Below are 27,839 nucleotides of genomic sequence, written 5' to 3'. Positions count from 1 at the left end.
TCTGATTTACTTGTTCTCAATGTGGAAACAAATAAGAACATCAAAGCATCAGAGGTCAATTAAGTCATGTATTTTCGCTAGTGATGGCACAGCCTCATTAAACAAGTGTGAGCCAGTGAGCTGTGGTTAATGTTCACATCCTTGCAGTCCTAATGACCACTTGGGCACTGTGGCAAATGCTTCAAGCATGAGCATATAAACAGACCTACAGTTTTTCTAAAATGAATGTGCTATCCAATAAAAGTCGTTTAACAATTCTTACCGAGAAGTCGTAACAAAAGAAACAACACTCCAAGTGCATATGATTTCAATTCAGGGCTCACGGTCCTTCAAGAGAAGCAGACAGAATAAATTACTCTTTTATTTTCCGAAGGGGTTTTGTGAGAAATCAAATATATTTGCAATCTCTTCACAAACAACGCACCCTCATACCTATATTTCCACAAAACCTACCTGATTAGGATGATGACAGAGGGAGTCTGGGCCATGGCTCCGACCAGGCTGCAGACACAGATCACACACAGGAAGATGAGAAAAGCTGCCGGGCAGCCTGGCGTCGGACATTTTCCCGGAATCGCTGTGGCGAATTCATTTTCAGTGGATATACAAGCACATCCCGTCAGGTTCTGTGAACAGACAATGACGAGAGCATTCATCCGGGAACCCTTTGAGCAATAACAAGTAAATGAAATTACAAGGAAAACATATTATATCTCGCCGTGCTATTTTCACTTTTGGAGGACAGCCTTGTATCAACACAGTGGAACTAAATGATCTGCACTGTAAAAAATATAACATTGCTGCTATAACTGCCTGGGTAAAACAGCAGTAAGAGTAATCTTTTGCACTGCTGAGCTCAGAGCTATTCTCTCCACATGTGATCTGAATATAGAATACATTAATCTGCAGTCGGTATCTGATCTTGGAAGAGCCACTGTCCCACTTGATTGCCCAGCACGTACCGGCTGATGACAGAACAACGAAATAATGAGTTTTTTTTAACTTTAAAATAAGATTAATAAGAAAAGTTACCGTCATCTTTAATTAACTTGACAGTTTTTCTGTGGCACAGTCTGGCAGATATCTATCCTTTGCAAAGACTGTTAACCTATTTTCCTTATGTGAGATTACTGTTACCGATCATCATCACGAGGCAGTCACCAGATAATGACCTGAGAGATATTTGATGTGGTCTGAGTGTTTCCTGTTCGGGTGCAGCCAGCGAAGCAGCCAGACAGATAGGTGACACCGTTGGAGCCGCAGACGGGGCTAATGGTGGAGGTGAAACAGTTGCAGTGACTGATGCACTGAGCTTCTGGTTTCTCGCCCACCCGCAGTGTCCTGAACAAAGACACAGAATAACCTAAGCATCCGTTCCCATTATAAATACCAAATATATCCGTACGAGGCACAAAATAACATTGAAGAAGTACTCTCAGCCCTTTATCTGTGATATTATGGGTCTCTGGCTCACTTTAAACATCACCATGGAAACTGCACTGCATAGCTAACCTGATCTGTCGCAGGTTGAGTTTAGGCTGAAAAGTAGTAAAACCCCAAAACTTCAGGACTACCATACAAACACAAATACAGAAAATTATGATACGACAAGAAATAAAAGTAATCAATCATTTCTCCTTTAAGTTAATGTCTTTCCTTCATCGCTCCAATAATTATGATGTTTGATATTCAAAAATTGCTGTTTGTAGTTGGAATGAGTGCAGCAAAAAATTATTGTGATCATCAATTAAACACGTAACTGCTATAATGTCAACTGGTCATAGTTGTCCACTGGAAAATCTAGCTCAGTAAGATATGACACAAATGTTAACAATATATCTGTTTCACAATCTAGCATATTAAATCACTGAAAGTGCCCTGTGTTTAATTAAGGAATGTTCTGTTCCTCGTTGTGTGTAATAATTTTAGTTGTAAAGATGGATGATAAGTCGATAATTAAATGGAAAAAAAAGCAGTCAATGGCTGTCAACATCAATTACACAAATTTCTCACTTACTCATTCCCATATGTGACTGTCACTCCTGCGACGGGACCTGTGTCACAGCCCAGGAACAGGAAAGAGACGTAGCAGGCAGTGGAGATCAGGTTGACCAGCATGGCCATGCGAATAGCTCCCAGTGCTGAGAGGTTCAGCTTCTTCACCAGCAGACCGCCCATGAAGATCCCCAAACATGCACATGGAATAGCTGTCATACCTTCAAAAGAAGATGTCCCAAAATCAGTTTATTATACTGATACACAAAAATGCTCGAATGTGCACATTTGGTTTGAATACAGACCTAATAGCTGGTTTGCGGAGGTGGTGGTAAGGTTGAACTGCTGCTCGAGGTATTTCCCGAGAAAGGCTGCAAAACCAGCTACAACAGCAATCTCCATACAGGCGGCCAGGACGATGCAGGTAAACACTGGGTTTGACAGGAGGTGCTTGGTCACCTTGGGGATCACTGGGGATAAAGAAAATAGTAAGGCCAACCATTATTACCCTTGCATGCTAGTTAGCAGGACAGTCAGGATTCTGCTTTGCTCTCATTCTGCTTAAATTTACTTAGCAATCAAATAAACCAATGAAATATCAGTGTTTTTTTCCATAACATTTTGGCAAAACATCCACAACTATGCTCATTGTAATTATGTATTTCACCTTTTAAAACCTGTGAGCACTGATAAAACAAACTGTTTACATACACTTATGAGATACTTGAGTACTTCTTTTTGGTGCCGCTATATATTTTTAGTATACTATATTCCATGATGCAATATTGTACTTTTTACTACAAAACATTATTTAACCAATGGCACTGAATTGCAGTACTTTGCATACATCGCAGCATGTGCATATAAAGCATGCTGTTAATAAAATATGATGCCTTTTTATAGATGAAATCACCCACCAGCATAAACTATTACTCAAATTATTTCATACTGCACAACATACAAAATTGTACAGTTTACATGTTTAATGCATGATTTTTACTTGTGATGTAATATTTTAATATTTTGATGTTATTACTTAATTTAAAACAATCTAATACTTCTCTCACTACTGAGCAGATTTTGTGCTCACCCCTGAGTTGCTGACAGCAGGTGGGGCTGTTGGCAGGCTCGTGGCTGTGCATAACTCCATTGCTGGGCTTTGGAGTCCCATACTCTGGAGTTAGAGAGGGAGGAAGCATAACCTGCTCACTGTCTCCTGCCTCCTCTCTGTCTTTGGTTGGCAGCGACTGGGGGAAGCCAAACATCAAGAGAGCTGAGCAAAAGAGTAAGGCACCACAGAGGAGGAATCCTGCCCACCAGGCCCCAATCCACCGCGGGTCGTCTGGAGTAATGCCCAGCTTACCTGTGGAGAGGCACACATGCCAATAAAACACATGCAAAAAGAAACACATGGAATAATGCAACACCGGAGAAATATTAAACTCACTGGTGTCAATGAAGATCGCGTCCACATAGAATTTAGTGCAAAGGGAGCCAAGGATGAAGCCACAGGCAGGCCCAAACACCAGTGTAGAAAAAAGGATTCCTGCAGAGAAAGAAAAATCATCTTTAATGTTTGGTTGGGTCTAATGTCATCTCTCTGAAACTTTCAGAAATACATGTATATGGACAAAACAACTACAGAAATGACAACAAACGCTGGGAAAACTGCAAGTCGGCAGCAGAGAGCATTACATACACTGAGTAATACTGGTGTATACCAGAAAGCATGGTATGTTGTTAATGACTCCGAACATCCTAGTCACTCTAAGGTTGAGTTATTGATTTTTGAATAACACTGGAAAAATAACTCTTGAAAACACAATATATATCTTAGGGATCCCTGGTACCACCAAAAATCAATATAATGACCAAAACAAAAAAAAAAAACAAAACAAAAAAAAAAACAGGTAAAAGTGCACCTGATAAGTTCTAAATTTTCAGATGACTTGCTTTATCCAACAACCAACATTATAAGTATGCAATTAAAAATAACATAAAAATGCTGCAAATCTTCATATTTGAAAAGCTAGAACAAGATATATTTACCATTTTCTCTAGTTTTTCACGGCTTTTTTTTGCAGAAAATGCAACGTGAAGGACAACAGCAAAGAGGGAAACATTTTCGCTGTCATGAAAGATCAAATCAGCCAGTTAAAACCACAAAGCAAGTGTAGCAACACAGCGTGCTTCCTATGATCACATGGCTCAGCGTTTTCACCCTGGCAGGATAACACACTGTACAAACAGATACACTGCCGTGAGAAAGACACCTGACAAAAGGAGACAATTGTTTTGTCCCAATCTGCTCTACTGGGCGACCACAGATAAAAATGTGGAGCTTGAACCAAAATCCTCATTAGAGGGCTGTCAGCAGGGTGAAAGTCTGCTACTGTGACTCAGACTGCAGGCAGATAATGAAAACTCAAAGCCCGATTTGGGAGACAAAACTCTCCCTCTCCTGTGATCTGTGGTATTATTAGACTGCAGTATGTAGTGTTGGACCATGTCTTGCACAAAGCGACAAACAAGATGTCGTTCTAAGTTTGACCAATCGGCAGAACTGGAATGAAAGTTTCAAATTACCATCAAAACAAAAACCATCACCGCTAGTGCTACTTCCTCCTCCTGCTTTGAAAAATTAGTAATGCCCCCCCCTTTAGTGTCTGCATGTTGGCCTGACCATCATTGCCATAAGCAAGGCGCCTTCAGCAAGTGTTGTTCAGCGTGCCAGGAGCAGCCACTTTATGAACAAGTGTGGAAATTGTGACAAGATTTTGTACACTCTACTAGTGCAGAGAGTCGATGCACAATCTGCTTCCTGCCTTGACCACCCACATAGGAAAGGAGTCGACACATTCCCATAACTGCAGCTTCATTCACATCATAGTTTCTTTTTCACATAAAGGAAACTTCTCTCAGATTTGTTAGGTGTGGCTTAGTGCTTATAAGGTGGTACAAACTCACTGAGGCAAGAGAAGGAGTGACACAAAAGAAAGGTGCTTTTATGCTGGGATGGGAATATGCAGTTTTTCTTATTAACATAAAATACTCAAATGTTTGTGGGTTACACAGAGACCACCGTGGAAATGATTCAGGATCCAGATATGTGTCTCTGAGTCATCCGAGCACGACAAGGTTTTACATCTTCTTTCTGGTGGTTTTGAAATATAAAAATAGGGAGATTTCAGGCTAAGGCTAATTTCCTCTGCTCTGTCAAAACTGCCAAATCTAAAATGAAAGTTTATAACAATTAAAATAAAACAGTATTTAATCACCTTGGATACAAACAGACAGAAATTCACCGCGAAAAACACAACCTGACAAGACAGGAAAGAGTTGCTACCACATTAAGGGAGTATTTACTAGACACCAATGAAACTGTGAAGTTTAACAGCGCTTTCGTGAAGCAGGGCAGCAGTCGCTATGTGACTAGGAAATTTGCCTGTGGTGTTGCAAATGAGGTCTGTGCACTCTGTTTTGAGTGTTTCCTTAGAAACCGAGGGTTATCTTCTCATAGCAACAACATCACAATTGCCTTCACCACAGGAAACCTCAAAGAGGAAATTCAGTTAGTGAAATCACCTTCCAGGAAATGACGACTGAGTTAGCCCACAACTTCATGACCACAGAGGTCCGGATGCTTTCAGAACTGCTCTCTCAAAGATGGTTCTCACAAGTGTAAAAGATCACTCATCTGAGAGAGACCATACCTCCTTATCAATCTACTGCTTCTGGACAAGAAATGAGGGGTATGCGTATCGTGATAATGTCCTCATGGAAGATTAAATAAAATATTTTTATAGCTCTTTTCTTCTCAGGCCTAAGGCCAAAGCTATTGCAGAAAAAATATGCAGCAAGTCAAGTCTTACAGTGGGATTAAGCTGGGATGAGCATGAACAGGATCTAGTATCAGGTCCAGCACTGCTTCAGTACAGCTTCCTTCAGTATTTTTCTCCATCCACCAGAGAGCCTACTTAATGTTAAATGGTAACAATTCCATTTTTTAATATTATGAGGATACATGGAAAGATGGCAAAAGACCATATCTTAAAGAACTCTAATCTTCAGTCTGTAATTGTCCAATTTGGCTCTGTTAACCTTACTGTTTTTTTACAGCACATTGTCTACCTCCATCTGAACTGAAGATTTTTAATTTACAATAACTGCTTGACCCTTTTAAGTTAAGCTAAGATAATCGTCTCCCAGCTTTACCCTTACAATAGTTCAACAATTTTGGAAATACACTATATTGATACTATTATGATTTCAGTAAATATAAGGGTATACAGTGGGTACGGAAAGTATTCAGACCCCTTTAAATTTTTCACTCTTTGTGTCATTGCAGCCATTTGCCAAAATCAAAGAAGTTCATTTTATTTCTCATTAATGTACACTCAGCACCCCATCTTGACAGAAAAAAACAGAAATGTAGAAATTTTTGCAAATTTATTAAAAAAGAAAAACTGAAATATCACATGGTCATAAGTATTCAGACCCTTTGCAGTGACACTCATATTTAACTCACATGCTGTCCATTTCTTCTGATCCTCCTTGAGATGGTTCTGCTCCTTCATTGGAGTCCAGCTGTGTTTAATTAAACTGATTGGACTTGATTAGGAAAGGCACACACCTGTCTATATAAGACCTTACAGCTCACAGTGCATGTCAGAGCAAATGAGAATCATGAGGTCGAAGGAACCTCCCAAGGAGCTCAGAGACAGAATTGTGGCAAGGCACAGATCTGGCCAAGGTTACAAAAGAATTTCTGCAGCACTCAAGGTTCCTAAGAGCACAGTGGCCTCCATAATCCTCAAATGGAAAAAGTTTGGGACGACCAGAACTCTTCCTAGACCTGGCCGTCCAGCCAAACTGAGCAATCGTGGGAGAAGAGCCTTGGTGAGAGAGGTAAAGAAGAACCCAAAGATCACTGTGGCTGAGCTCCAGAGATGCAGTAGGGAGATGGGAGAAAGTTCCACAAAGTCAACTATCACTGCAGCCCTCCACCAGTCGGGGCTTTATGGCAGAGTGGCCCGACGGAAGCCTCTCCTCAGTGCAAGACACATGAAAGCCTGCATAGAGTTTGCCAAAAAACACATGAAGGACTCCCAGACTATGAGAAATAAGATTCTCTGGTCTGATGAGACCAAGATTGAACTTTTTGGCATTAATTCTAAGCAGTATGTGTGGAGAAAACCAGGCACTGCTCATCACCTGCCCAATACAATCCCTACAGTGAAACATGGTGGTGGGAGCATCATGTTGTGGGGGTGTTTTTCAACTGCAGGGACAGGGCGACTGGTTGCAATTGAAGGAAAGATGAATGCGGCCAAGTACAGAGATATCCTGGAAGAAAACCTCTTCCAGAGTGGTCAGGACCTCAGACTGGGCCGAAGGTTCACCTTTCAACAGGACAATGACCCTAAGCACACAGCTAAAATAACAAAGGAGTGGCTTCGGAACAACTCTGTGACCGTTCTTGACTGGCCCAGCCAGAGCCCTGACCTAAACCCAATTGAGCATCTCTGGAGAGACCTGAAAATGGCTGTCCACCAACGTTCACCATCCAACCTGACAGAACTGGAGAGGATCTGCAAGGAAGAATGGCAGAGGATCCCCAAATCCAGGTGTGAAAAACTTGTTGCATCATTCCCAAGAAGACTCATGGCTGTACTAGCTCAAAAGGGTGCTTCTACTCAATACTGAGCACAGGGTCTGAATACTTATGACCATGTGATATTTCAGTTTTTCTTTTTTAATGAATTTGCAAAAATTTCTACATTTCTGTTTTTTTCTGTCAAGATGGGGTGCTGAGTGTACATTAATGAGAAATAAAATGAACTTTTTTGATTTTGGCAAATGGCTGCAATGACACAAAGAGTGAAAAATTTAAAGGGGTCTGAATACTTTCCGTACCCACTGTAATCAGCAGGTGGATAACTGGGAAACAGCTGAGACAAAGGCTGACTGCCCTTTTAAGATGTTAAGGTAAGGTAAATAAATAAATATGAGATAAATGATATGCGACCACGAATTTGAGTTGCTTTCCGGACTTTCCCCCAGGTCTCATTTCAAATAACCAACTTCCTCTCACTGTGATTCTTACTGCATCTGTACAAGCTGTAGTGGGACATGTCTCATTTTTTGCACAACAGGATTAAAATGAAAATAATAAAAAAAAAAAAATAGCAAAACCTAACTTAAGCATATTAAATCTCCATGAAGGGCACTCTACATAACCGCAGCCGTGGGTAATCTTTGTAATACAGTACTTTTCCAAACTGCCTCTAAATCCCTTTTCCCTTCCAGCGGTCCCTTTTACAAGATAAATACAAAACAAACTAATTTGTTCATGTTGTAGTTCACCCAAGCCTTTTAGTATCCTATAAATTATAATCTCAGGGGAGAATGTCAGATGTAATTCAATAACAAAGCTCGGCTCTAGTGTTTTTGTCTCCCTCTAATTTGTTTAGAGACCAACAGAAAAGGCTGGGAAAGATGCTGTCCATGAGGCTCATCATTTTCCAGATATCATTAAACCCACAGATACATCACATAACCTTCACGCTACATTTGGAAAGCTGACTTAGCATAAATGTTGAATACAAATGCCCACACATTCCCCTCAATAAAAGCACAAAGGATTGTTTTCATAACTTGTACAAACTGTGGATCAGAATCAGTATTTCACGCATAGCACTTGTGGTTTAGCATTTAAATGCACAGTCCTTGACGGCATCGTCACACTTGGACGGTCTTTCCACTTAAGCATGTAATAATGTACAGACACCTCCATCTTAAAGACTTTCATAACGATTCAGGCAAAATGATATGTAATGAATAAGCCTCAATAGCACTCTTCATAAATTCACTCCTCAGATTGATGTGATGCCAGGTGAAGTCTAGTGAGATGCCAATTTAATGTTGTTCAACACAGATACAAGGTCCTCCACAAAGCTAATAGGCATTTAAAAAGCAACCAGTAGTGCAGTTTAGTTTTTTTTTAGACCATCCAAGTACATGGTTGAGATTTTAAGCCAAGGCAGTGTGATGTTAAAGAGAAAAGTTCATGGCAATCGAAATGTTAGTTACATTACGGCTGAACTGTCCTTAGTTAATTTCCTGCTCTTGCTGTACAAAGGGAATTCCTTCTCCTTCATTAATCCTGCTCAAGTTGGCTCAGTAATCCGATGAGCTAAATGCGAGCAGAGACACTGTGATGTGGGAGGCCAAACAAGTGTGTGCCATTTTCACAAGGGACCAGACTGAAATCGATTCAAAGGATTCTTAAAGATGAAGCAAAGTGCAAAGACTTTAGCTTTCCACAGTTTGGGCCGAAAGATATCAAAAGGTTAAAGCAGGAGTAAAGAGCATCGGAACAGAAAAAAAAAAAAAACCCAAACAAAAATGGCAGAAAAGATTTTTTTTTTTTTAAATTAACTAATAAATTTGATTAACAGAGCGTTCTCTTACTCTCCTGCTGTATATATGTTCATAACATCTTCTGCACTCAAGCATAAAAACTTTGTGTGCTGTCATCACTCCCAGTGACCATTCATGGTATGACTATCCCATTCCACTAATTGCATCCGTGTTTCTTTCCTTGCGTCTCAATCCTGCCCATGTAAGATGCAAGGAAACAAAGCAAAGACAGAGGAGGCAGAAAACATGTTTTGAGAGACCTGACACATGAGCAATTTTCACTCAGCTGCTCATTTTGGATCTGCTATCTATTTATTATATTATTAATTGTTTCTAACTAGCATGTTGTTTGCTTTTTATATTAACCGGTTAAATGTTTGTGCCAAATTTCATAGTTTCTCACAAACACTACATTCTCCCCTTGCCACTGCAGCCGAACTACTTACTATAAGCTCGAAAGGAAATATGTGCAAAGTATTGTCTCTGATTGCATGACAGATAATTATCACAGTTGGCTAAGGTGTCAACTTCACAAGCCCAATAAGGAAATGTGTGGTGGCTGGAGCTAAACAATCTCCATTTCCTGATTCTTAATGAAATGAGCAACAATAAGAAAGGAACCAGTGCTTATCTTCCATGAAGGTGTGTTGTTGTAAAATTGAAACTACAATTATTTACAGCTTCCACGTGCAAACAGTCATCATGTTACATATAGACTGAATAAACTGTCAGAATGATGACTAAAAATACTGACCTTCAACTTATTACCTGCGAAACATAACTAGATTTACAGGCTGTCACATCAGCATGAGTCCCATTTTCCACAATTCACAACATGCTGCATAAGTGTATTTACATATGAATTTTAATACATGATTTGTGAGTAAAAAGATATTCAAGTGAGCCATGCCATAATCTATCTGAACATACTCTACCTGCAAGATGTTATCAGCTGTAATCATAGATACAATATGCTCAGAGACTCTGCAAACCTTGAACATTGTTCCTCCTTGTCCTGTAACTGTAACAGTTTTTTCTTCCCTTTTTTGTGTTTTCACATTTAATTTCAACCTCAAAGTCATTCGACTTCAGGCACTCTGAGGAGACAAAATTCTTATCTTACTTTTCACAAATAATCTCGCTTTGAAGCACCACTTCCCCTCTGTCTGTGGACAATGCTACTGACACTCTTGTCCTGCAGACTCCTGATCTCTGGTGCTCTGTGATATTTGTTTTGCGATCATTTAAGATGTGAACTTGTGAACACAGTGAAAAAATCTTGCTGACAGTAAAATGGCTAATTTAGACATAACAAATCAGTTTACTCAGCTCAAGTAAGATGAATTCTGACAAAAAAAAACCAAAAAAAAAAAACCTCAAATGTCAAACATGATTAAAATACAACATCAGTTTCTGAGGAAAGCTGCTATTTAAAATCTGAGCCTCTCGCGCCAACAGGATTAATAAGAAATGGGTAAAAGTCAAGCAAAAGTCAACGCTAAGGTGAAGTCTATTCCGATAACGTACAGAGAAGATTAATGGCTTTCAAATCTACAGTGACCCATAAGTAAGTACTAACAGCATTAGACAGCAGCTTTCACCCCAGGACGTTAAGCCTCAACCCACCTGAGTGCCTTATAGTATCAACGTCAACATCAGCTGCAGAGAAAAACCTTCTCACTGAAGGCAGGAAGTCTTTCTTGGAATTTTAGAAGCATCTCAGAAAACTTTTATAGTAAATGTTTGATGATCTTTAATTAGATAAATTAAAATAGCTTCTCTGTCCTGTGGAAACTATGCAACCTCAAAATGTCATGTGTTTTTTTTTTTGTTTTTTTTTTAAGCTTTGCTGTGCATTTTTTCTGGTAAGCCAAGGTGTCACAGATTATATGCGTAAGAAATAGGAAGGTTTTTACAACCTATAAAATTTCAGCTCACCAAAGCTGATTACATATGAATAAAAAGTTTACAATAATTTACACCAGAAGAACCATCAGATGATCGTGAGGATCATCCGGTTTTTGCTTCCACTTACATAAAAACATTGAAACTTTGAAACCAGCCCTCTGCAGATATTTTACTGTTATTTGATAACACAACAGCAACTTCTCTAGTTAACTTCAGACTTGCATATGAGGCAACATGTACTAAAATGGTTTCACTGAGCCCATAGATTTGCTACATTAAAAAGGACACGATGGCTATTAGCATTATGACCCTGAGGATGAGCCGCGGGGTTAGGGCAGACTGTCATCCACCCTATGGCTTCTCAGAGGCTCTCTTCCCTCAACACCCTGTCACATTAGGCCATGCTCTGGCTCAGCCTAAGCCTCTGAGGCCACAGTCTGAAATGGCGGGTCAGTGTTGGGCCTGGCTAAAGGCCTCACAACCTCATATCAGGAGCCTATTTTAACAGACTCTTGATAAGAAGCTATGACTGCTGATAACAAATTATTTTTGTGTAGCAGCGCAATCGGGTGGCTTTCACTGAGCATGTTGTTTGTATTTTACTGCAGCATCTTCTATAATTCAACACTAAACACAGAAATGCTTTAATTACGACATCATCTGCATCCAATAGCGGGTTTGACGTCTTAATGTCAGGCACATGTAGTAGACTATTTAATACATATCACCTTGTAGGCCACTATTGTTATTGACTCATTAAACAATCTACAGTGCAAATAGTCACGCTCATTAGGTGCAGCTCCACTGTTTGTTCATTATCCATCTTCACACCAACTGATCAATGAACTGCGGTTAAAAAAAACTGCAAATGCTAACTGGAGATGTGCTGTGCTCCTCTGTCCTATTTTATAATTCAGGGACGGAAACAACCCGTGACTCTTTGAATGACAATACAGAGAAAAACCACTTAAGTAAAACCCATGTGCAGCAGGATGGGGTAAAGGGAAAAAAAAAAAAAAAAGGTTTTATCGAGTGAGATACAAGACCAGAGCTGAAACACCGAAGCCCTGTCATAGAAATAAATGCTTTTTTAATCTAAAAAATTCCACATCCAGCCTTCTTACATTATGTAAGACCGAGTGAAGCCATTACATTAAACTGGGAAAAAGAATTCTTTGTGAGTGCATTTGTATGCTCTGTGTTGCATTTAGTCTGAATCAACACAGAAATCCTGATATGGAGAAAGACCTCTCCACCTGGGCTAAAGTCATTTACATCTGTTACACATCTTGAGGAGCTCGATACACGTCCTGTATTTAGCATTAGGAATAAAATTGCAATACTTTCTGATTACTGAATGTAGACCGATGAGGTAAAATAGGCATTTTAGCAATTTAAAATGAAATCTGCACCACAATAAAGTGTGTAATAACGTGAAGGAGCCTGAAATGCTGCTTGGAATATGTTTTCTTTTTCTACCTTGTAGGTCAGTGGCATTAGGCTTTACTTTAACCTGACATGCAGTAACTTAATCTTCGAGTCCAATTAACCTAGTGTCATCGCACTCAATTCCAGGAAGCTCCTGTTAGTGCAAATGGCCTCAGCATTAGTTAACTGGAGTTCGTTTTTGCGACTCCTAATTAGTGAACTACACACAATATCCAAATAAAACAATTTTTGTATTGATTTGTATTTCATTTGTATTGATTTGTACTGGGAGGTTGTCTGGGCAGGACTAGTAATATTCAAATGTTACAGTAATGGAAACTTCCACTGCTGTTACAATAATAATAATGGCCTTTCTGTGGCTCAAGATTACATAAACACACTGGGCATGTTTTCAAACAGGGCACTGATGTGAGGCTGGAATCTCGGAGGACTTGGCCAGACTGCCAACTCTGTGAACACCAGGTCAGCAAAGAAGAGAGAGGCACACAGAGAGACTGAGCCCCGACACTCCGCCCTCCTACAGTGATCCGTTTGAAATCCTGCTTCAGATGTTCGCTTAGAGCTCAGACGGAGCCACACAAAGTCTTCATTGTTGGGCAGTTGGGTTGTAGGATGAAGGCATAGAGGAAAAAGGGCAAAAGACCACAGCGTATATGTCAATGTGCTGTAGAGCTGCAGCTGGTCTGTTGAAAGAAGAGCATAAAGAGGTTTGGGACTGTTTGACAGCAGCTGGCAACAGCTTCTTCAGCAGGTGGCTTGGCCTAATTATCTGGATAGAGATGCCAACAATCTGTTTCCCTCACTCTCCAGGAACATGCCAGAACCAGGCACACAATATACAGTCGATTGTAGAACAACATGTCTGCCGCCACTTACAATGGAGCTCTAATTGCGCTACTTTCTGCGGAAACGGGCCAAATGTGAGAGGTGTTTCGAGGAGGAAAAAAAAGTTCATCTCACTTAGGCCAAACAAACATAAGACAACCACTCAATAAACAAACTAATATTCCATGCAATGGGCTATGTTCCACTGCTGATATGATGAGTTGATACAAAATTAAAATTCATATTTGTATTATTTGAGCTTCATAAGTTGGTTAGTAACAATATCTTAAAATAAGCAGGACTCAGAGATTCATGCAGTTTTTAGTTTAGTTGAAAAGTACATCAGCAGCAGAAGATACCGCATTATGTATATGACACTGAACAAGTATAGCCTACTAACATTCATCAGTAATTAAAAACATTCAATAAGATTCAAGGAAAATAAACCTATATCTTAACCCATTTCTGAATCTTTTTCTAATAATAATGTGACGCTATTGTGTCTTCACAACATGAATCCGCAGAGACATCAGCCAAAAACTATTATACAAACAAATAAATGAACCTGACATTGGGGCAGGAACAGTGTCAAATTACATGGTTTGGTTAGAGTGAGGCCAGAGAGAAATAGACTCACTTCTGTTTGCCCACTGAGTAAATAAAAGTTGGCTGATTCAAACAGTTAATTAGAATTACTGCCCACCTATTGATCAGAGTCCATTTAATTAGGCACTGTTATCCCTCACTCACTGCCATCAGTGATATGGGGATTAAGTGCTGAACATGCTTCTGAGTAAGCCTAGGAGCAGAGCTACCACTTACAGAGCACTCAATCAATGAAGCTTGGGATTTGTAGTGAAGCTACAATCGTAGTGTGAATTCTGTATTTCTTGATCGAAGACTTTTTAACTTTACATTTAATTCCTCAATTTTTAAAGGAACAGCTAAGTGGAAGCCCAAGACGGGTGTTGGCCAGCAGCCTGTATCTTCATCTGTGTGAAGATCAGACCCAGCAGATGCATCCTCCACAGCAGGAGCAGAGGAAGGACTGGGAATCTCAATCTAATAATTAAAACTGGCCGTTTCTGTGGTAACGAATCGCTGATGCTGATGTGTTTATGATGTCTCCTCCCACCTCTTATCCCCACACTCCTCCTCCAATGGATGACAAAAAAAAAAAAAAAATCCCCTTTTTAATCAGCAGTGGCACAGCCTGACCCAGATTGACTTAAAAAGGCTGCATGGTGGCGAGGTTTACAGAGGCCAGAGGGATTCATGACAGTGCTCCTAGCATGTTGAGGCCAAAATACTAGCTACAATACAACATGATACTACATGGAGCGCCTGATCCTCGTCTCTACTGCTGCAGATGGTGATCTGATTTTTTTTGGGGGGAGGGGGGGCTCGCTCATGGCAATAGACAGATTCAGGCTCTGGTAAGACAACCTTAGGTTGTACCCGTTATCCAACACTGATCCATTTCATACAGATCTCTGACCCGTTTACTGGCTTAGAGACTCAGAGTTGAGGGATGAAAGGTTCATCAAGCCATAAAATTTGACTTTCATCATCTGTGGAATTTTTGAAATGATCTTTAAAGGGTCAAACCCTCCAGATGTAAAAGCCTCCAGCCAGTTCCACAGATATTTGTTTTTTTAAGTTTAAGTTTTTTTTTTTTAAGTGTTGCACTGGTATTGATTTTAGAATAGTCTAATGCAAGATTTAATCTTTAACATTATTAATTGTTTTGCCTGTAAAAAAAAAAAAAAAAAAAAAATCAATTTCCAATTCTATATAACTTTATTTAAAATATTAGCCAAACTCTATGTGAGGAATATGTATGTGAAAAGATTTTCTTTTTCAACATGATACATGATGCCACATCTTGTATGTTGTTTAAAACAAAACAAAATGGGTTATTTAGTGAAATCATTGAATGTTTATCTGAACATCCACCAAGTGGACTCAAGGATTAACTTCATCTGCTCTGACAAAGCCAGAAATCCCACAGACAGGACTAGACATACTGTAGCAAAACATGGACTGAAATAATTAACAGTGTAGTCGATACCCAAAAACAACAGGGGAGGACGAAGTGATTCAGCCAGATGATGAGTCCTTTCGAGGCTACTATGTGGCCTGACACACACCAGAAATCGCAAAATGTAAAAATCAATTGTCTGTTAAGCCCACACTTATCTGAGGTTAATTCAACATTTCAGATTATGTTTACCCACCCTCCCAATTCAAACAAGATCCATCTGGAAACAAACAACTGTTTTGTTACTGATCTAATCTAAAACTTAGAAAACTGAATGTGCTCTGTATGTTTTGCCTCATCACAAAAGTATAGCAGATTCAAATCAAATCCCTCTACTCATATTTAATGAAACTTTCACTTAGGGCATTCACTAATCAGTCAGTGTAAATTCCCAGTTACCAAAAGCAGTCTCTCTGCTTAGCATTATGTCAGCTCAGTTCCCTTCTGACTCCTTTACATGATGTGATACTCCAAAGAGTATTTTGGGATAATTACTGATTAGCTTTGAGACACCAGCAGTTTGTTATTGACCAGTTGGAAACAAGATAATCTCACGTTCCCTGGCCGCTCTACCCCCCTAGGACCACATTGAAAATAACTGAGCAGGGGGTGGCCACTGCATCTGGGCCTGTAGCATGTTGTAAAAGCCTGTGTGTCATTCAGCTCATAGTGCGGCAGCAGCAGAATGCTGAGCATCCTGTCGCACATGGCGGAAAGACAAGCCCACATAGTTTATTACAGTGATCCAGAGAAGCAGCGGCTGATGAACATTTATTGCAATTGCGGTTTATCATCTTGAGATAAAACAAACTCTTGTTGCTAGGCAAACTCAGCATGCAGCTTATGGCAGAGATGGAAAAACCCATTTAGAATCTAATCCTTCAAGATGACATTAACATGTGCCAAGTTTAAGTAGCTTATATAAACACCCTACTGCAGCAACTGTTTGGAGTCGGAGCTTTTTAGCTAGAATGTTGACAAGTCTCTTGAGGATCCCTCTGGGACCTTTGTCACTGTGACTACTCCAATCGGCTTTCATAATAAACCTGAAGCAAAATTTATTCCTGTGGAGCTGCGCTGAAAATGATATGAGGAATTATAGCATTAGTGAACTGCTGTTAACTATATCCGAGCTTGGAGTAACCACGGTGGCTGTAGTGAAAGACTGCAAAGACCTGAAAATAAAATGCAAACCAGTTATCTTATCCCAGGCCACAATGGAAAAAAAAAAAGATCTAGATTGGGCAGAGAGAGAGAGAGAGAGCAGGAGATACATTTCTAGTTCAACTGACACAATCATCGTTTTTTTTCTGTTAGAAACCAATTAAATAGACTGCGAAATGTCATTTTTATTTACCAAATCAAGTGGGTTAAATCAGAATCATTCTTCTAGCATTCAGGCCTCAAAGTAGGCGGGCCTTGGCGTGCGCAGAAACACATCAACAAGCGTGTGTATTGCTGTAGCTCACAGATCAGTTTTTATTCGCGAAGTTACTGAAGAATAACGGCCACAACCTTTAGCATTTAAATAAATAATCATGACAGGCACATTTTTATGCTGGTTAATGTACCACAACAGACTAGTCTGTAAAATGATGTTAGCATCACATTATAAAAGTAATGTGGGTGGTTCTGGCAGCCAGTCAGTGATAAAACAGTGATGTTACCGCTTCACTGCTTCAAATGAGCTAATTTGATTAAGTATATGTAAAGATGTTCTCTGTGCAGACAGAAAACCACTGACATTTGAAATGATAAAGCAGGTGCTATTATGAAAGCGCGAAATATAAAATATGCATTTCTCATTAGTCCACTACTTTGGTCATGAATGAAATACTGTATGTCAACATTTCATTTTCTACCATAGAGTTTTGTACAGTATAGACAGTCATAGTGTGCATAGGAGGAATTTTAATCAGCCTTGTGATTCTTTTTCTCTGGTATAAGGAGAAAACTATGCAGGGACAAGGAGAATATGCAAACTCCAAAGGGAAAGGGGTCAGGATTGAATCTGTCTTTTTTTCCAATGATGCAACAGTGCTAACCACTGCACTACCACTGGCCCCTAGGTCAAAATTCTAATTTTCTTAAAACCTCGCTTTATGATCAAGTAGGCCTATTTGCAAAATTAAGTGCAAAACTAACAAACTGATGTTAGTATGCTGAAACGGTAAATGAAGACATAGCGAAGACAGTAAAATTAAGCATGTTATGTTACTGTTGGTATGGTGATGTTAACAAATATATATGTATATGTCTCAGAGATACAGCGTCTCTGCAGACTCAGCAGAAGTACAGAACATGCAACTTACTTAGCAGATACAATATGTACAAAAATGGCTCATACACAACATCTCCTCTAAACCCTTCTCTGTGAATCCCCTAAAGTATATTTATGCGGTTGGGGTCCTGTGGAACCAGCCAAAATTAGCAGTGGATAGTGAAAGGTCAAAAAGCAATGGGAATGGAGATCCTGTTGACACAATCTGTCTATTGAGATTTATTTCCTTTGGCCAGAGTCAACTACTTACGACTAGACACGGGAAACAGACCAAAACTACATAATCCAATAGAAAATTTGTGTTTGTATTTAAAGCGATTGCTTGAGAACCCTGGAGTATTTCCTTTTAAGAAGAACATGCACCACTCCTAAAAACAGCCTTCATGATGCCAGTAAACATATTTTAACCAGGGAGAGACAAAATGCTGGCTAAAGAATCACTTAGACTTTGTCTGGCTGTGTTTTTCAGGTGTTTAAACAGCAGTAAGCTGTGTCTGCTGTATACACCCAGTAAAAGCAGGCAGTTGGAGTCTCTGGAGGAGTTGTTTTTTTTACAGGCCTATGTGGTATGCATGTGCGTCTCGACCCACTCAGACCAACCTCACGGCTGGCTGGTTGGCATTCCTCTCTCACTCTGTAATTATGGCTCTTCTCCAGGCCTCTCAGCTCTGCCTTCCCTGCCCCGGCCACACTGTTACAGGGCAGGACCATGACTCTGTCAAAGGCGCACACTTTTCATGTGTCTGTTTATGTCAGGTTCTACTTTTAACATCAACACATAACCAAACCAAAATCTGTTTTGACAACAGTGACGTGCAACAACACTGTCCCGGGGGGGGGGTGTCTCAGGAAGCAGCTTCTGTGAACAGATCTACATGGCGTGAAAAGCACACAGATACACACCTGTAATCTGGCAGTGCGAATCTGAGCACACAGTGGGACCACAGAAGGTTTACTTTATGGGTTCATGCAGCACATATGCCTGCAACTGTTAGAAGTGTTGTGAGACTTGGGATCAGGTTGAAGTTTCTAGTCTCAGTTTCAAAAGATGTTAATTTCTGTCCAACGGCTTCTTTAACCACAAATCGTCTGCAAACCTTTCTGCAGAGATGAAAACCATGAGAAAGATGATGACCTGGAAACTATGTTTTGAAACGTTCTGTCAACTGCTATAATAACATGAGCTTCTTGACGTAAACTGATGAATAATGCTAAAACCTTTCCCATATGTGAAAGGAAATCTCACTGAATTTTAGACAATCTATTCCATTCATGCAGCTGGGGGCACATGACATGCCTGCAGCAGAAGGATTAGGACGATCAGCTGAGAGCGACTCAATACCACATTGTTCCCCACTGCTCACCGCTTGTTTTTCCTCCAACTCTCCACGCAGCTTATCAGAGGGCGACAGAACCAAATTTCTCCCGTCTACTCCTGCCAAACTTGCAGTCCACTTCCCGTCGCGAACTGCTAACAAGCCACAACGGTGGTGCCAGAATGTCAAAGCATACTACTTTTTGAGGATCCTCATTGTTTCAAACAAACCTCGAGGTCCTTTTCTGTCAAAACAACTCATGCTCATGTTCTTGTAAACGCAACAAATGGCAATTAAGAAAAATCAGCTTTAGGCTTGAGATTACAGCCTGCACACTGCTGCCTTTGTTCGCAGGTCACATCTGTAGCTGAGTGACAAAAGGCAGCCACACAGCATGCTGCTGTGTGAATGTATCAGAAAGGGTGTGTGCCAGCCTGAACTCATCCACCATTCAGCCTCTCATTGTCTCTGCTCCACACTGATAACAAACAACACACGCCATGCAGACACATCTCATCTACTCTATCAAAGGCTGTTGTGGTAGTCTGGACAACAAATTACAGGCAGGTCACAGTCAAAACAAAGAAACATACTATTATATAGATTTGTGGCTACGGATCACAGGTAATTTCTCTTCTTTTATGATCAGCAAAATTAAAGTGGGGAGGTTTACCTTGCAGGAGCACCTCTGAAAGTTACTGTTTTAAACTTTAAACACACACCTTTGGAAAATCAGTTCTTGCCAAATAATGCCACTCTCATGTCTACATAGTAAATATGTAGCTGCAGGAGGTAGCAGACAACAACTGTTTGTCTTCAGAGTAAAGCTTAGTATATAGAATATATGTTTATTAGCACAGTAACATTACCTCACTGGAAGGTTCTTCTTGCAAAACATACAACGCACAGATGTGTGTTCTGTGTACAGAAAATAAAATCCTCTGTATCTTAATACGAAAAGTACTAGAGCTACCCCAAAATAGCAAAAATATACATCAGCAGATTCATATTCCTACTTAGGGTATTTTTGCACCAAAATCACTTTGAATGCACATTTAAACCTTGAAGAGCAACCTCAGCAGCATCATGCCTTTGAGAGAGGATTGATTGAAGCAGAGACATTGAACCCATATTTGGCCTCTATGCCACTGAACCTGCAGTAATGGAGATTAAAAAGCTTCAAGATGTGCTCACCTGGCACAATCATGAGCAGACCTGTGCTTGGAACAAAGGCTGATGGTGTACACGTACGCTCTACCTACATAATGTGTTGACTCTGACTCTGCAAACATCATGCCTGATGTGGCAATGAACAAACATGTCCATAATTGACTTTCTGCTGTACCATTTTTAGTTGTCTTGGGAAATCAATGTGCTGCACCAACTAGATTTTTAATTTCCAGTGTGATAATGATCTGTTTCCTTGAGCACTGCTTATCTTAAATGGCAATTTCTCGAACCTTCTTTCGTATTAGCCTTTGGCAATCTGTCTTTTATTGTTGCACCCCCCCAACAGATTAGTTCTGTATTTTTAACATTTTGTAGATACAGTTTTATGAAGATAGCTTACCTATATAGAGCGACGAGTCTTTCTTCTTCACATGATCATCAATATAGGACACTCCTAAAGGCTGCACTGGTGTGGTTCCAATGCCCAGAAGGACCTGGGCTCCAATCAGAAGCAGGTACATCATGTTAGTGTTGGCCTTGTTGGCGCACACAGAGTCCTCAGCCTGCTGGTGTTCCCAGCTGCTGGAGTTGGAGCAGACGTCCCGACCCATGTCAGTCCTCCACACTTCCCCTATTTCATACTGATTTGTTAGAAACTCTGGGAGAGCAGAAAGAAGGGCGCCAAGGGCCATGACGATGCCTCCGCAACCTATCAGACGGGGCCGATGTGCTTTGGCCCCAAAGTAGCTGACAAACAGGATCAGTGCCAAGTTGCCTATCTCAAAGCTGCTAGCTATCACTCCGACATCAGCACTTTGCAAGTTGAACCGCCGCTCCAGAGTAGTCAGCACACTCACCTGAGAACAACAGCAGGACACAAAATCAAACCAGGGTCATGGTAATGATGCGGAATTAAGCAAAAAAAAAATTGGCATGAACACAAAACTAAGGCTGGAGGATTTTAATGTCACCATCTGAAAAAGAAATTCATCCTGCAGATAAGATGTTATTATTCCTATAACATATCCAGATACAGATCATATATTCCAGCCAGGTTTAAAAGGGGCCTAGTACAGTTTTTAGACACTCTGTGGTGGGGGAATCGTGTATGTTTTCATCAGTCATGCTGTTTTAAAACTGTGCCTTTCCTTTGGCATATCCTGTTCAGATGTTTCACACCATGACTCCTCCTTCCTAACAGGCCTCTGTTTCTGATTAGCCAGTCACAGCAAGATTTACTTCCATGGCTTTAGATAGAAAGGCTCGTCAAAGGCTTCTCTCTCTTTTACCAGCTGTCATCCAGACATGAGCTAGAGCCTACCAGTAGTTTCTAGCTGCAGCAAACACAGCAGAACAGTTGTTTGCAATACAGTTTCAGTCCGATGTGATTTACAGGTCAGTGATTAAACACTGTGAGTCCACGTTTATGTTCAGGATATACAAAGACTGAGCGTAAATGTTTTTTTTTTTTTTTACACATTAGGATTTCATCATAATGTTTTAAACTGTTTATGAAACGCAGCCGAACGAATCTGTTGTAAAGCAAAGCAAGGATGTGTTTACTTGTGAAATGTGGGAACAGTCTCTCTCTGCCATGTGAGTCAGTGTCACGTTTAAACTGTTATTTTTATGCCTTTTTCAGATCTGTCCCAAACTGCACATGAAAGGGCATCACAATTTTCCATTTCCCAACTGGCTCTGTTAAGAGAGCTTGGGGAAAAAAAAAAAAAGGGGTCCTGCCAACAACAACATCCCTTTGTAAGAAGAGTAATTTCACTGCAAGATGAATCAACTTTAGGTTATGCTAAGAGAACGTTGTAACATCAAATGCTAAGTTAACTATGTACACAGTTAATCTGAAGTGGAGCAGAACTTGTTTAAACACAGAAATAACCTCCGGGGCTCTACCTTTAACTCAAGTATTGTAATTTTGTATAATCTACATACAATCTCATGTAGTAGTTGTTTCCTCTGCATCCCTAAGGATCTTTAACACAGACATATACATTATAATCAATAGACAATAGTCTAATCGGTCCTGAATTTGAATTTTCTTCTAGTCTCATAATATCCAGTGTTATATAATAGTTTGCTAATTATTCTGACACTGCAATCTGTCCTAGAGCAGAGATGAAACCCTACCCTTCAGTCCCTTCTTATGCCTGCTACTAAACTATGATCTGTTTTTTAAAATGATTTGCAAATGTTTATCAGCTTTTGCAATGATCTTCTGAGATTTCTATGTATTTTCATTGTCCTCTCTTAAGACAAAATGTGACATCTGAGGTGAGCAGATGTCAAGTCAAATAGTGTTCAGCCTGTTGGTTTTGTTATTGATGTTAAAAAAAGTTGTCCTCAATCAGTTTTAGGAATTGAAAGCAGGTCATTCTTGCAGCTACTCAGAACAAGACTCACTACAGATCAGGGTGGATGAGTGCTGGGAGTGGTTCATGCCTGAGAGTTTCACTGGAGTTCAGTGGATGGAAAACTTTAGTATGAGTCATGATGTTTCTGCCTCTTGGGTGGCTCTTTCTCACAAACGTGAATACACTGGACAGGCTGGACTTTATGCCTGGCTGGCTCTGTCCCAGCTGGGATTTGATGGCAATGTTGTCTCATCCTGTTCTTAGACACAACGCCAAGCCCAAACAACCTGTTGGCACTGTAGCTTTAGCATTTCACAGACAGTAACACTGCAGTGTAGTGCAGCAAAGCGAGTCGAGGCATCATCCAGTCCAGGCAGATCACATGCACTTTCTCTCTGACTTAAACAGGCAGCTTTCCAGGAGGATAAATACCAGAATAAACTACATGGGAAAATCCAAGTGAACTTTACAATCATGTTTTTTTTTTTTTACAGCCAACTCAAACTATACACACACACATTATATATATATATATATATATATATATATACACATCAAATCTTGTCAATCTTGTTATGTTGTGTGACATTCCCTCACTTAACTAGTGTTCTCACAGTACGAGGAATTCCAACCCCAACTTCTCAGGATGCACTGACATGGTTTCTATCTTAACAGCATGCAGGGAAAAAAAAGCTGCTCAGTACTGACATTCACTTCAGCACATTAAGGTTTAGCACTGAGGTGAAATGCTGAAACTGCGCTATTTGTGAATGCTCAGCAGCTGTGTATAACCAAAGTCTTGGGTATTTAGAATCATTTCCCTGCTGTTTTATGAGGCGTAACCTTCTGAAGATTGAACGAAGGTCAGCATAAGATAATTATATACACCTATAGAATCAGCCCTGGGCATACTGTTAAAATTATTTACCTTCACAAGTGAAGTTTACACATTGACATTTTGTTTTTAGTTTATGCATGTATGTGCCAAAAATTTCTCACATACAGTACAAGGGATTTTGAACAAAATGCCTTCATTGATCACTAACACTATTACAATTTATTCTTTATTGGAACTTATTTTCATCACCAAGATTAAATGTAGTTTTAATCACATTCCTGTTCAACTGATTGAGTTTCTCCTTCTCTGTAACAATCAGCTGATTTAGTGAGACCACAGTTTCAGTTTAACAGGTTTGTTCAACTGAGATGCGCACAGTTCAGGTTCAGGTGCCAGCTGCACTTGTAGCTTGAGCTCTGAAATGTCAGATTTGGTTCTTGGAGTTTTTACTATAACCAACAGAGCGTAGACCCTCAGGTGTTGTATATACACAGGTGCTACAAATGAATATTATAATAATAAACAGTGATTAGCAGCATGTTTGAATGTACAGCTTCTTCTGCTATCAAAAAAAGCTGCTACACAAAATATTTACATAACATACATTCCTGTAGTTTTCATACAAACAAAGCAACTAGAAGGACTGTACTGTAAATTATGAGAGTGACCTAATCAACCTATCAATACCCATGACGGTTCTGATATCACTGAACTTTTAACTCAAATTGGAATCAATTATGATATTATGCGCAGGAGTGCAGTGGTATTTGCCTGTGTAGTTTCACTGTCTGTTCGGTTGCAGACGTGCTGCTAAATTAGGACATGCCACATGTTGTTAAGTGTCTTGTACTATAAGCTGCTCAAGGAAAGCAAGGCCGCCATGATAGTTGAGTTTTGTCCCTTCGCTGCCAGTTCTTAATTCCCATCATCCAATCAGATGTACCGCAGTAGCTCATGTAGGTGGACGTGAGTTCACCAAATTGTCACTGAGGCACGTACTTAATGCCCTGCCCATGTAAATAAAGCCCCAGGTAAATGAGCTCTGTGGTGTTGACAAACACATTTATATGCCTGACAGGCTCGTATTTGTGTAAGTAAATTCCCAAGCTCATCTGAAGCTACAGGTTTATTGTTCAGACTGTTTGAACAGATGTCCAAAACTAATGTACCATAATCAAGCAGGAAGACTCTAATGTCGGGTTTATCACAAAGAGAAAGAAGATGGACTTTAGGGAATAAGCCTGACTGTGAGTGCCATCCTGCTCTGTCAGTACTCTGAGCTGCAACGATGCCTGATGCTCAGCAGGTCCACAAACTAAAAAGATGTTCCACTCCAAACATGGACAAGTTTAGAGTTTTAGTCTATTAATTGTGACCAGGCTGCAGAAGTGGTGTGTTACTTGGAGAATAAACATTGCTAATGTTGAAACTAAATGTTCACAGTGGTTGCCTGAGGCTCTGGAGCTCCTCTGGGACGCTTTGAAGAATATTTCGGAGCACTTCAGGGAGCTTTGTCCCATAAAGTCTATATTAAAGTCTCTGCATGCTTTGAGATTTTTCTGTTTTGATATTTTCATAGGAAAGAATCAGAAAAGACTTTATGAGTACAAACGACATATTTAAACCAATATTAGTCATCCTGGTAGTTTTTGTAATTAGTGTGATAGTAAATGTGAAAGAGTGAGTAAAACAAAAAGAAAGGGGTAGTGCTTGACCTTGAATGACATTTTGGGTAAAATCAGCCAATTACTGCCTTCCTAAATATAATTTCCTATTAAGGTCACCATTTAGTTCCTGCTGCATGTTGATGCCCAGTATGAGTTGTGATACTTTAAAGATAAATTAAAACATAATGGCAGATCATCTGAACCTCAAATGCAAAGCCCAGATCCAGAATAAGTCTGAACATGAGATGTAATAGCAGGGGATCTGAGATCACAGCAGTGACAGTCTCACTCACCAGGTATGCTCCTACGGTGCCCTGTGCCAACATGAGGGCGCATTCAGATATCAAGAATATCTTGATATTTGAGAAGCATGAAGAGTTTTTGCGAGGACCGTTTCCCTCCAGCATGTCCCCGCCGGACTGGTTCGCGTCCTGGTTCTTCTTCACCTGCATCCTCCTTTACTTTTACCCACACAGCAATGCGAGAATCCGACACACAGCAGAGGAGACACTGGCAGGTACAGTGTTTCGCTTTCTCCTAAAGACTACATTCGCGGTGCGCTTTGTCGCTTTACCTCCAGATTCAATGATTTGTCCGAATATCATCCGAAAAGCTACGGAACACACATCCAAACTCCGCGGGGCTTCGCCGATGGTCTGCGCCTAAACATTGCCTCTTCGTCGACGCGCAGGAACATGTGGACTCCGTGAAGGTGTTTGCAAAAGCACAAGTGAACCACGGGAGCGCAGATCTCTGTTCAATCGCATGATTCTGTCGCGGTGTTTTGCTGCAGCTGAAGGTTTAGGTTACAGACTTCTTCTTCTTCTTCTTCTTCTTCTTCTCCTCTAACTCCTGCTGCCTCTCCGGGCTGTCATGGTCCTTCCAGGACTACAACGACTGCTCTCAGTGAGCGCTCCCACTTCTCTCTCTCTGTCCACTCCTCTGCTGCACACGCACGGCCCTAGTGGCGCCGTGGAGCAACATCACAGCTCTGCTCAAATTGCCTCTGACTTGAAAAATAACTACAATGGTCCAGTGGGGTCCCGTCTCTGTGTGTGGTGCTTCACACACCGTTTTACCCACATGCTGGGATCTGTACAGTGCTGGTTGGAAATGTTTTGTATCTGCTGAAGATGATTTTAGAATTGAAACTGGAAACTGCTTTCATAGTCATTTACTGAAGAAAAATGCCAAGGATTTTCTAGTTTCATGTGTTGTATATTATTGTAAACTAAATATCTTTGGAGTTTGTTTATGGTCAGACAAACAGACCCCTCTGTGGGGTCTAAGATATTTACTAAATGATTAATTGAAAAAAAAAACAAAAATCAACAGACTGATCAGTAATTAAAAAAAAAACAAAACAATCATTTGTTATGTTCTTGTATTTTCATTTGGCCTAATCTGCTGAATATTGTCTTGTTCCATTGTTTGATCTGTAAAACCATGAAAAGTAACAGCCAAAAGCATTTCCATTATTTGTTTTTAAAAACAAAAAAAAACTGTTAGATTAATAGATGGATCTTCTAGCCATAAAGCCATTCTAATTATATATTAAATGTTTATTATATTTCATATTTCACCTGGTATTCTCAGGTAAAAATGTAATTTAATGTGGCAATGAATGAAAAAAATGAAATAAATCAATCCATCCATCCATTATCTTTACCCGCTTATTCCTTAACCAGGGCCACAGGGATCTGCTGGAGCCTATCCCAGCTGTCTTTGGGTGAAAGGCAGGGGTCCACCCTGGACAGGTCACCAGTCCATCACAGGGCCACATAGAGACAAACAACCTCACACACTCACACTCACTCCTATGTGCAATTTAGAGTCACCAATCAACCTGACATACATGTTTTTGGACTGTGGGAGGAAACCAGAGTACCCAGAAAAAAACCCACACAAGCACAGGGAGAACATGCAAACAGAAAGGTCCCTGCTGGTTTGTGAACCTGGGCCCTTCTTGCTGTGAGGCAACAGTGTAACCACTAAGTTTGTTGGTAACTGGATAATTTTAGAAGTGCTGGCAGGGAGGTTATCTGTTTCCCTCTGTTTTCAGCAATTGTGCTAAGCTAAGCTAAACAACTGTTTGCTGTGGTGTTTTATTTTTCTTCCATTGTGGCTTTTGGTGCTTAACAGTGTTTTGGTGAAGATGTAGCAGGAGCTGTGCTGCTTGCAGTATATTTTCCAGCATTTATTATTGGATCATCATGTTGTCTGCATGTCTGCGATGAGGCACTGCAGTGGTTATGATGTAATGTGACCACATAATGTGATGATGATGGGGTGGAACTATACAGAATCATAAACAAATTTTGTGTAAAGGCAGTGAGGGGTTTCTGCACAGCTGTTTGCATGGCTTTGGATTCAGCACCAGCAGCAGCATGAGGACATGTAAAGGTCAAGGAAATGAGCTGGTAATCAGCGAACTGTGAAAGATGTTTTTGAACCAAAAACATTTAAATACTAGTGAAAACACCCCAATGACATAGACAGGATTTATGGTATCATTATATGATTTATTACATATTAGATTATTCAGTGCAATTAGATTGGAA

The 27,839-nt window shown here is 40.2% G+C and overlaps 1 protein-coding gene across 1 annotated transcript in view; it reads right to left on the bottom strand.

The window, feature by feature from the left end:
• The window catches only part of slco3a1a (solute carrier organic anion transporter family member 3A1a), a 28,714-nt gene extending 2,444 nt beyond the window's left edge, over positions 1-26,270 (bottom strand). The window contains exons 1-9 of the mRNA XM_026311669.2: positions 25,572-26,270; positions 20,808-21,264; positions 3,443-3,541; positions 3,086-3,358; positions 2,301-2,465; positions 2,018-2,216; positions 1,173-1,341; positions 454-626; positions 263-327 (exon numbers count right to left, since the gene is read on the bottom strand). Coding sequence (XP_026167454.1) covers positions 263-327; positions 454-626; positions 1,173-1,341; positions 2,018-2,216; positions 2,301-2,465; positions 3,086-3,358; positions 3,443-3,541; positions 20,808-21,264; positions 25,572-25,730 — 1,759 coding nt within the window. The 5' untranslated portion in view covers positions 25,731-26,270. The remainder of the gene's footprint in view (positions 1-262; positions 328-453; positions 627-1,172; positions 1,342-2,017; positions 2,217-2,300; positions 2,466-3,085; positions 3,359-3,442; positions 3,542-20,807; positions 21,265-25,571) is intronic.
• Positions 26,271-27,839: the final 1,569 nt, after the last annotated feature.

The sequence above is a fragment of the Mastacembelus armatus genome, chromosome 6 (genome assembly GCF_900324485.2).
Source record: "Mastacembelus armatus chromosome 6, fMasArm1.2, whole genome shotgun sequence".
Classification (NCBI taxonomy): Eukaryota; Metazoa; Chordata; class Actinopteri; order Synbranchiformes; family Mastacembelidae; genus Mastacembelus; species Mastacembelus armatus.
This window is presented reverse-complemented; position numbering and strand designations above follow the sequence as displayed.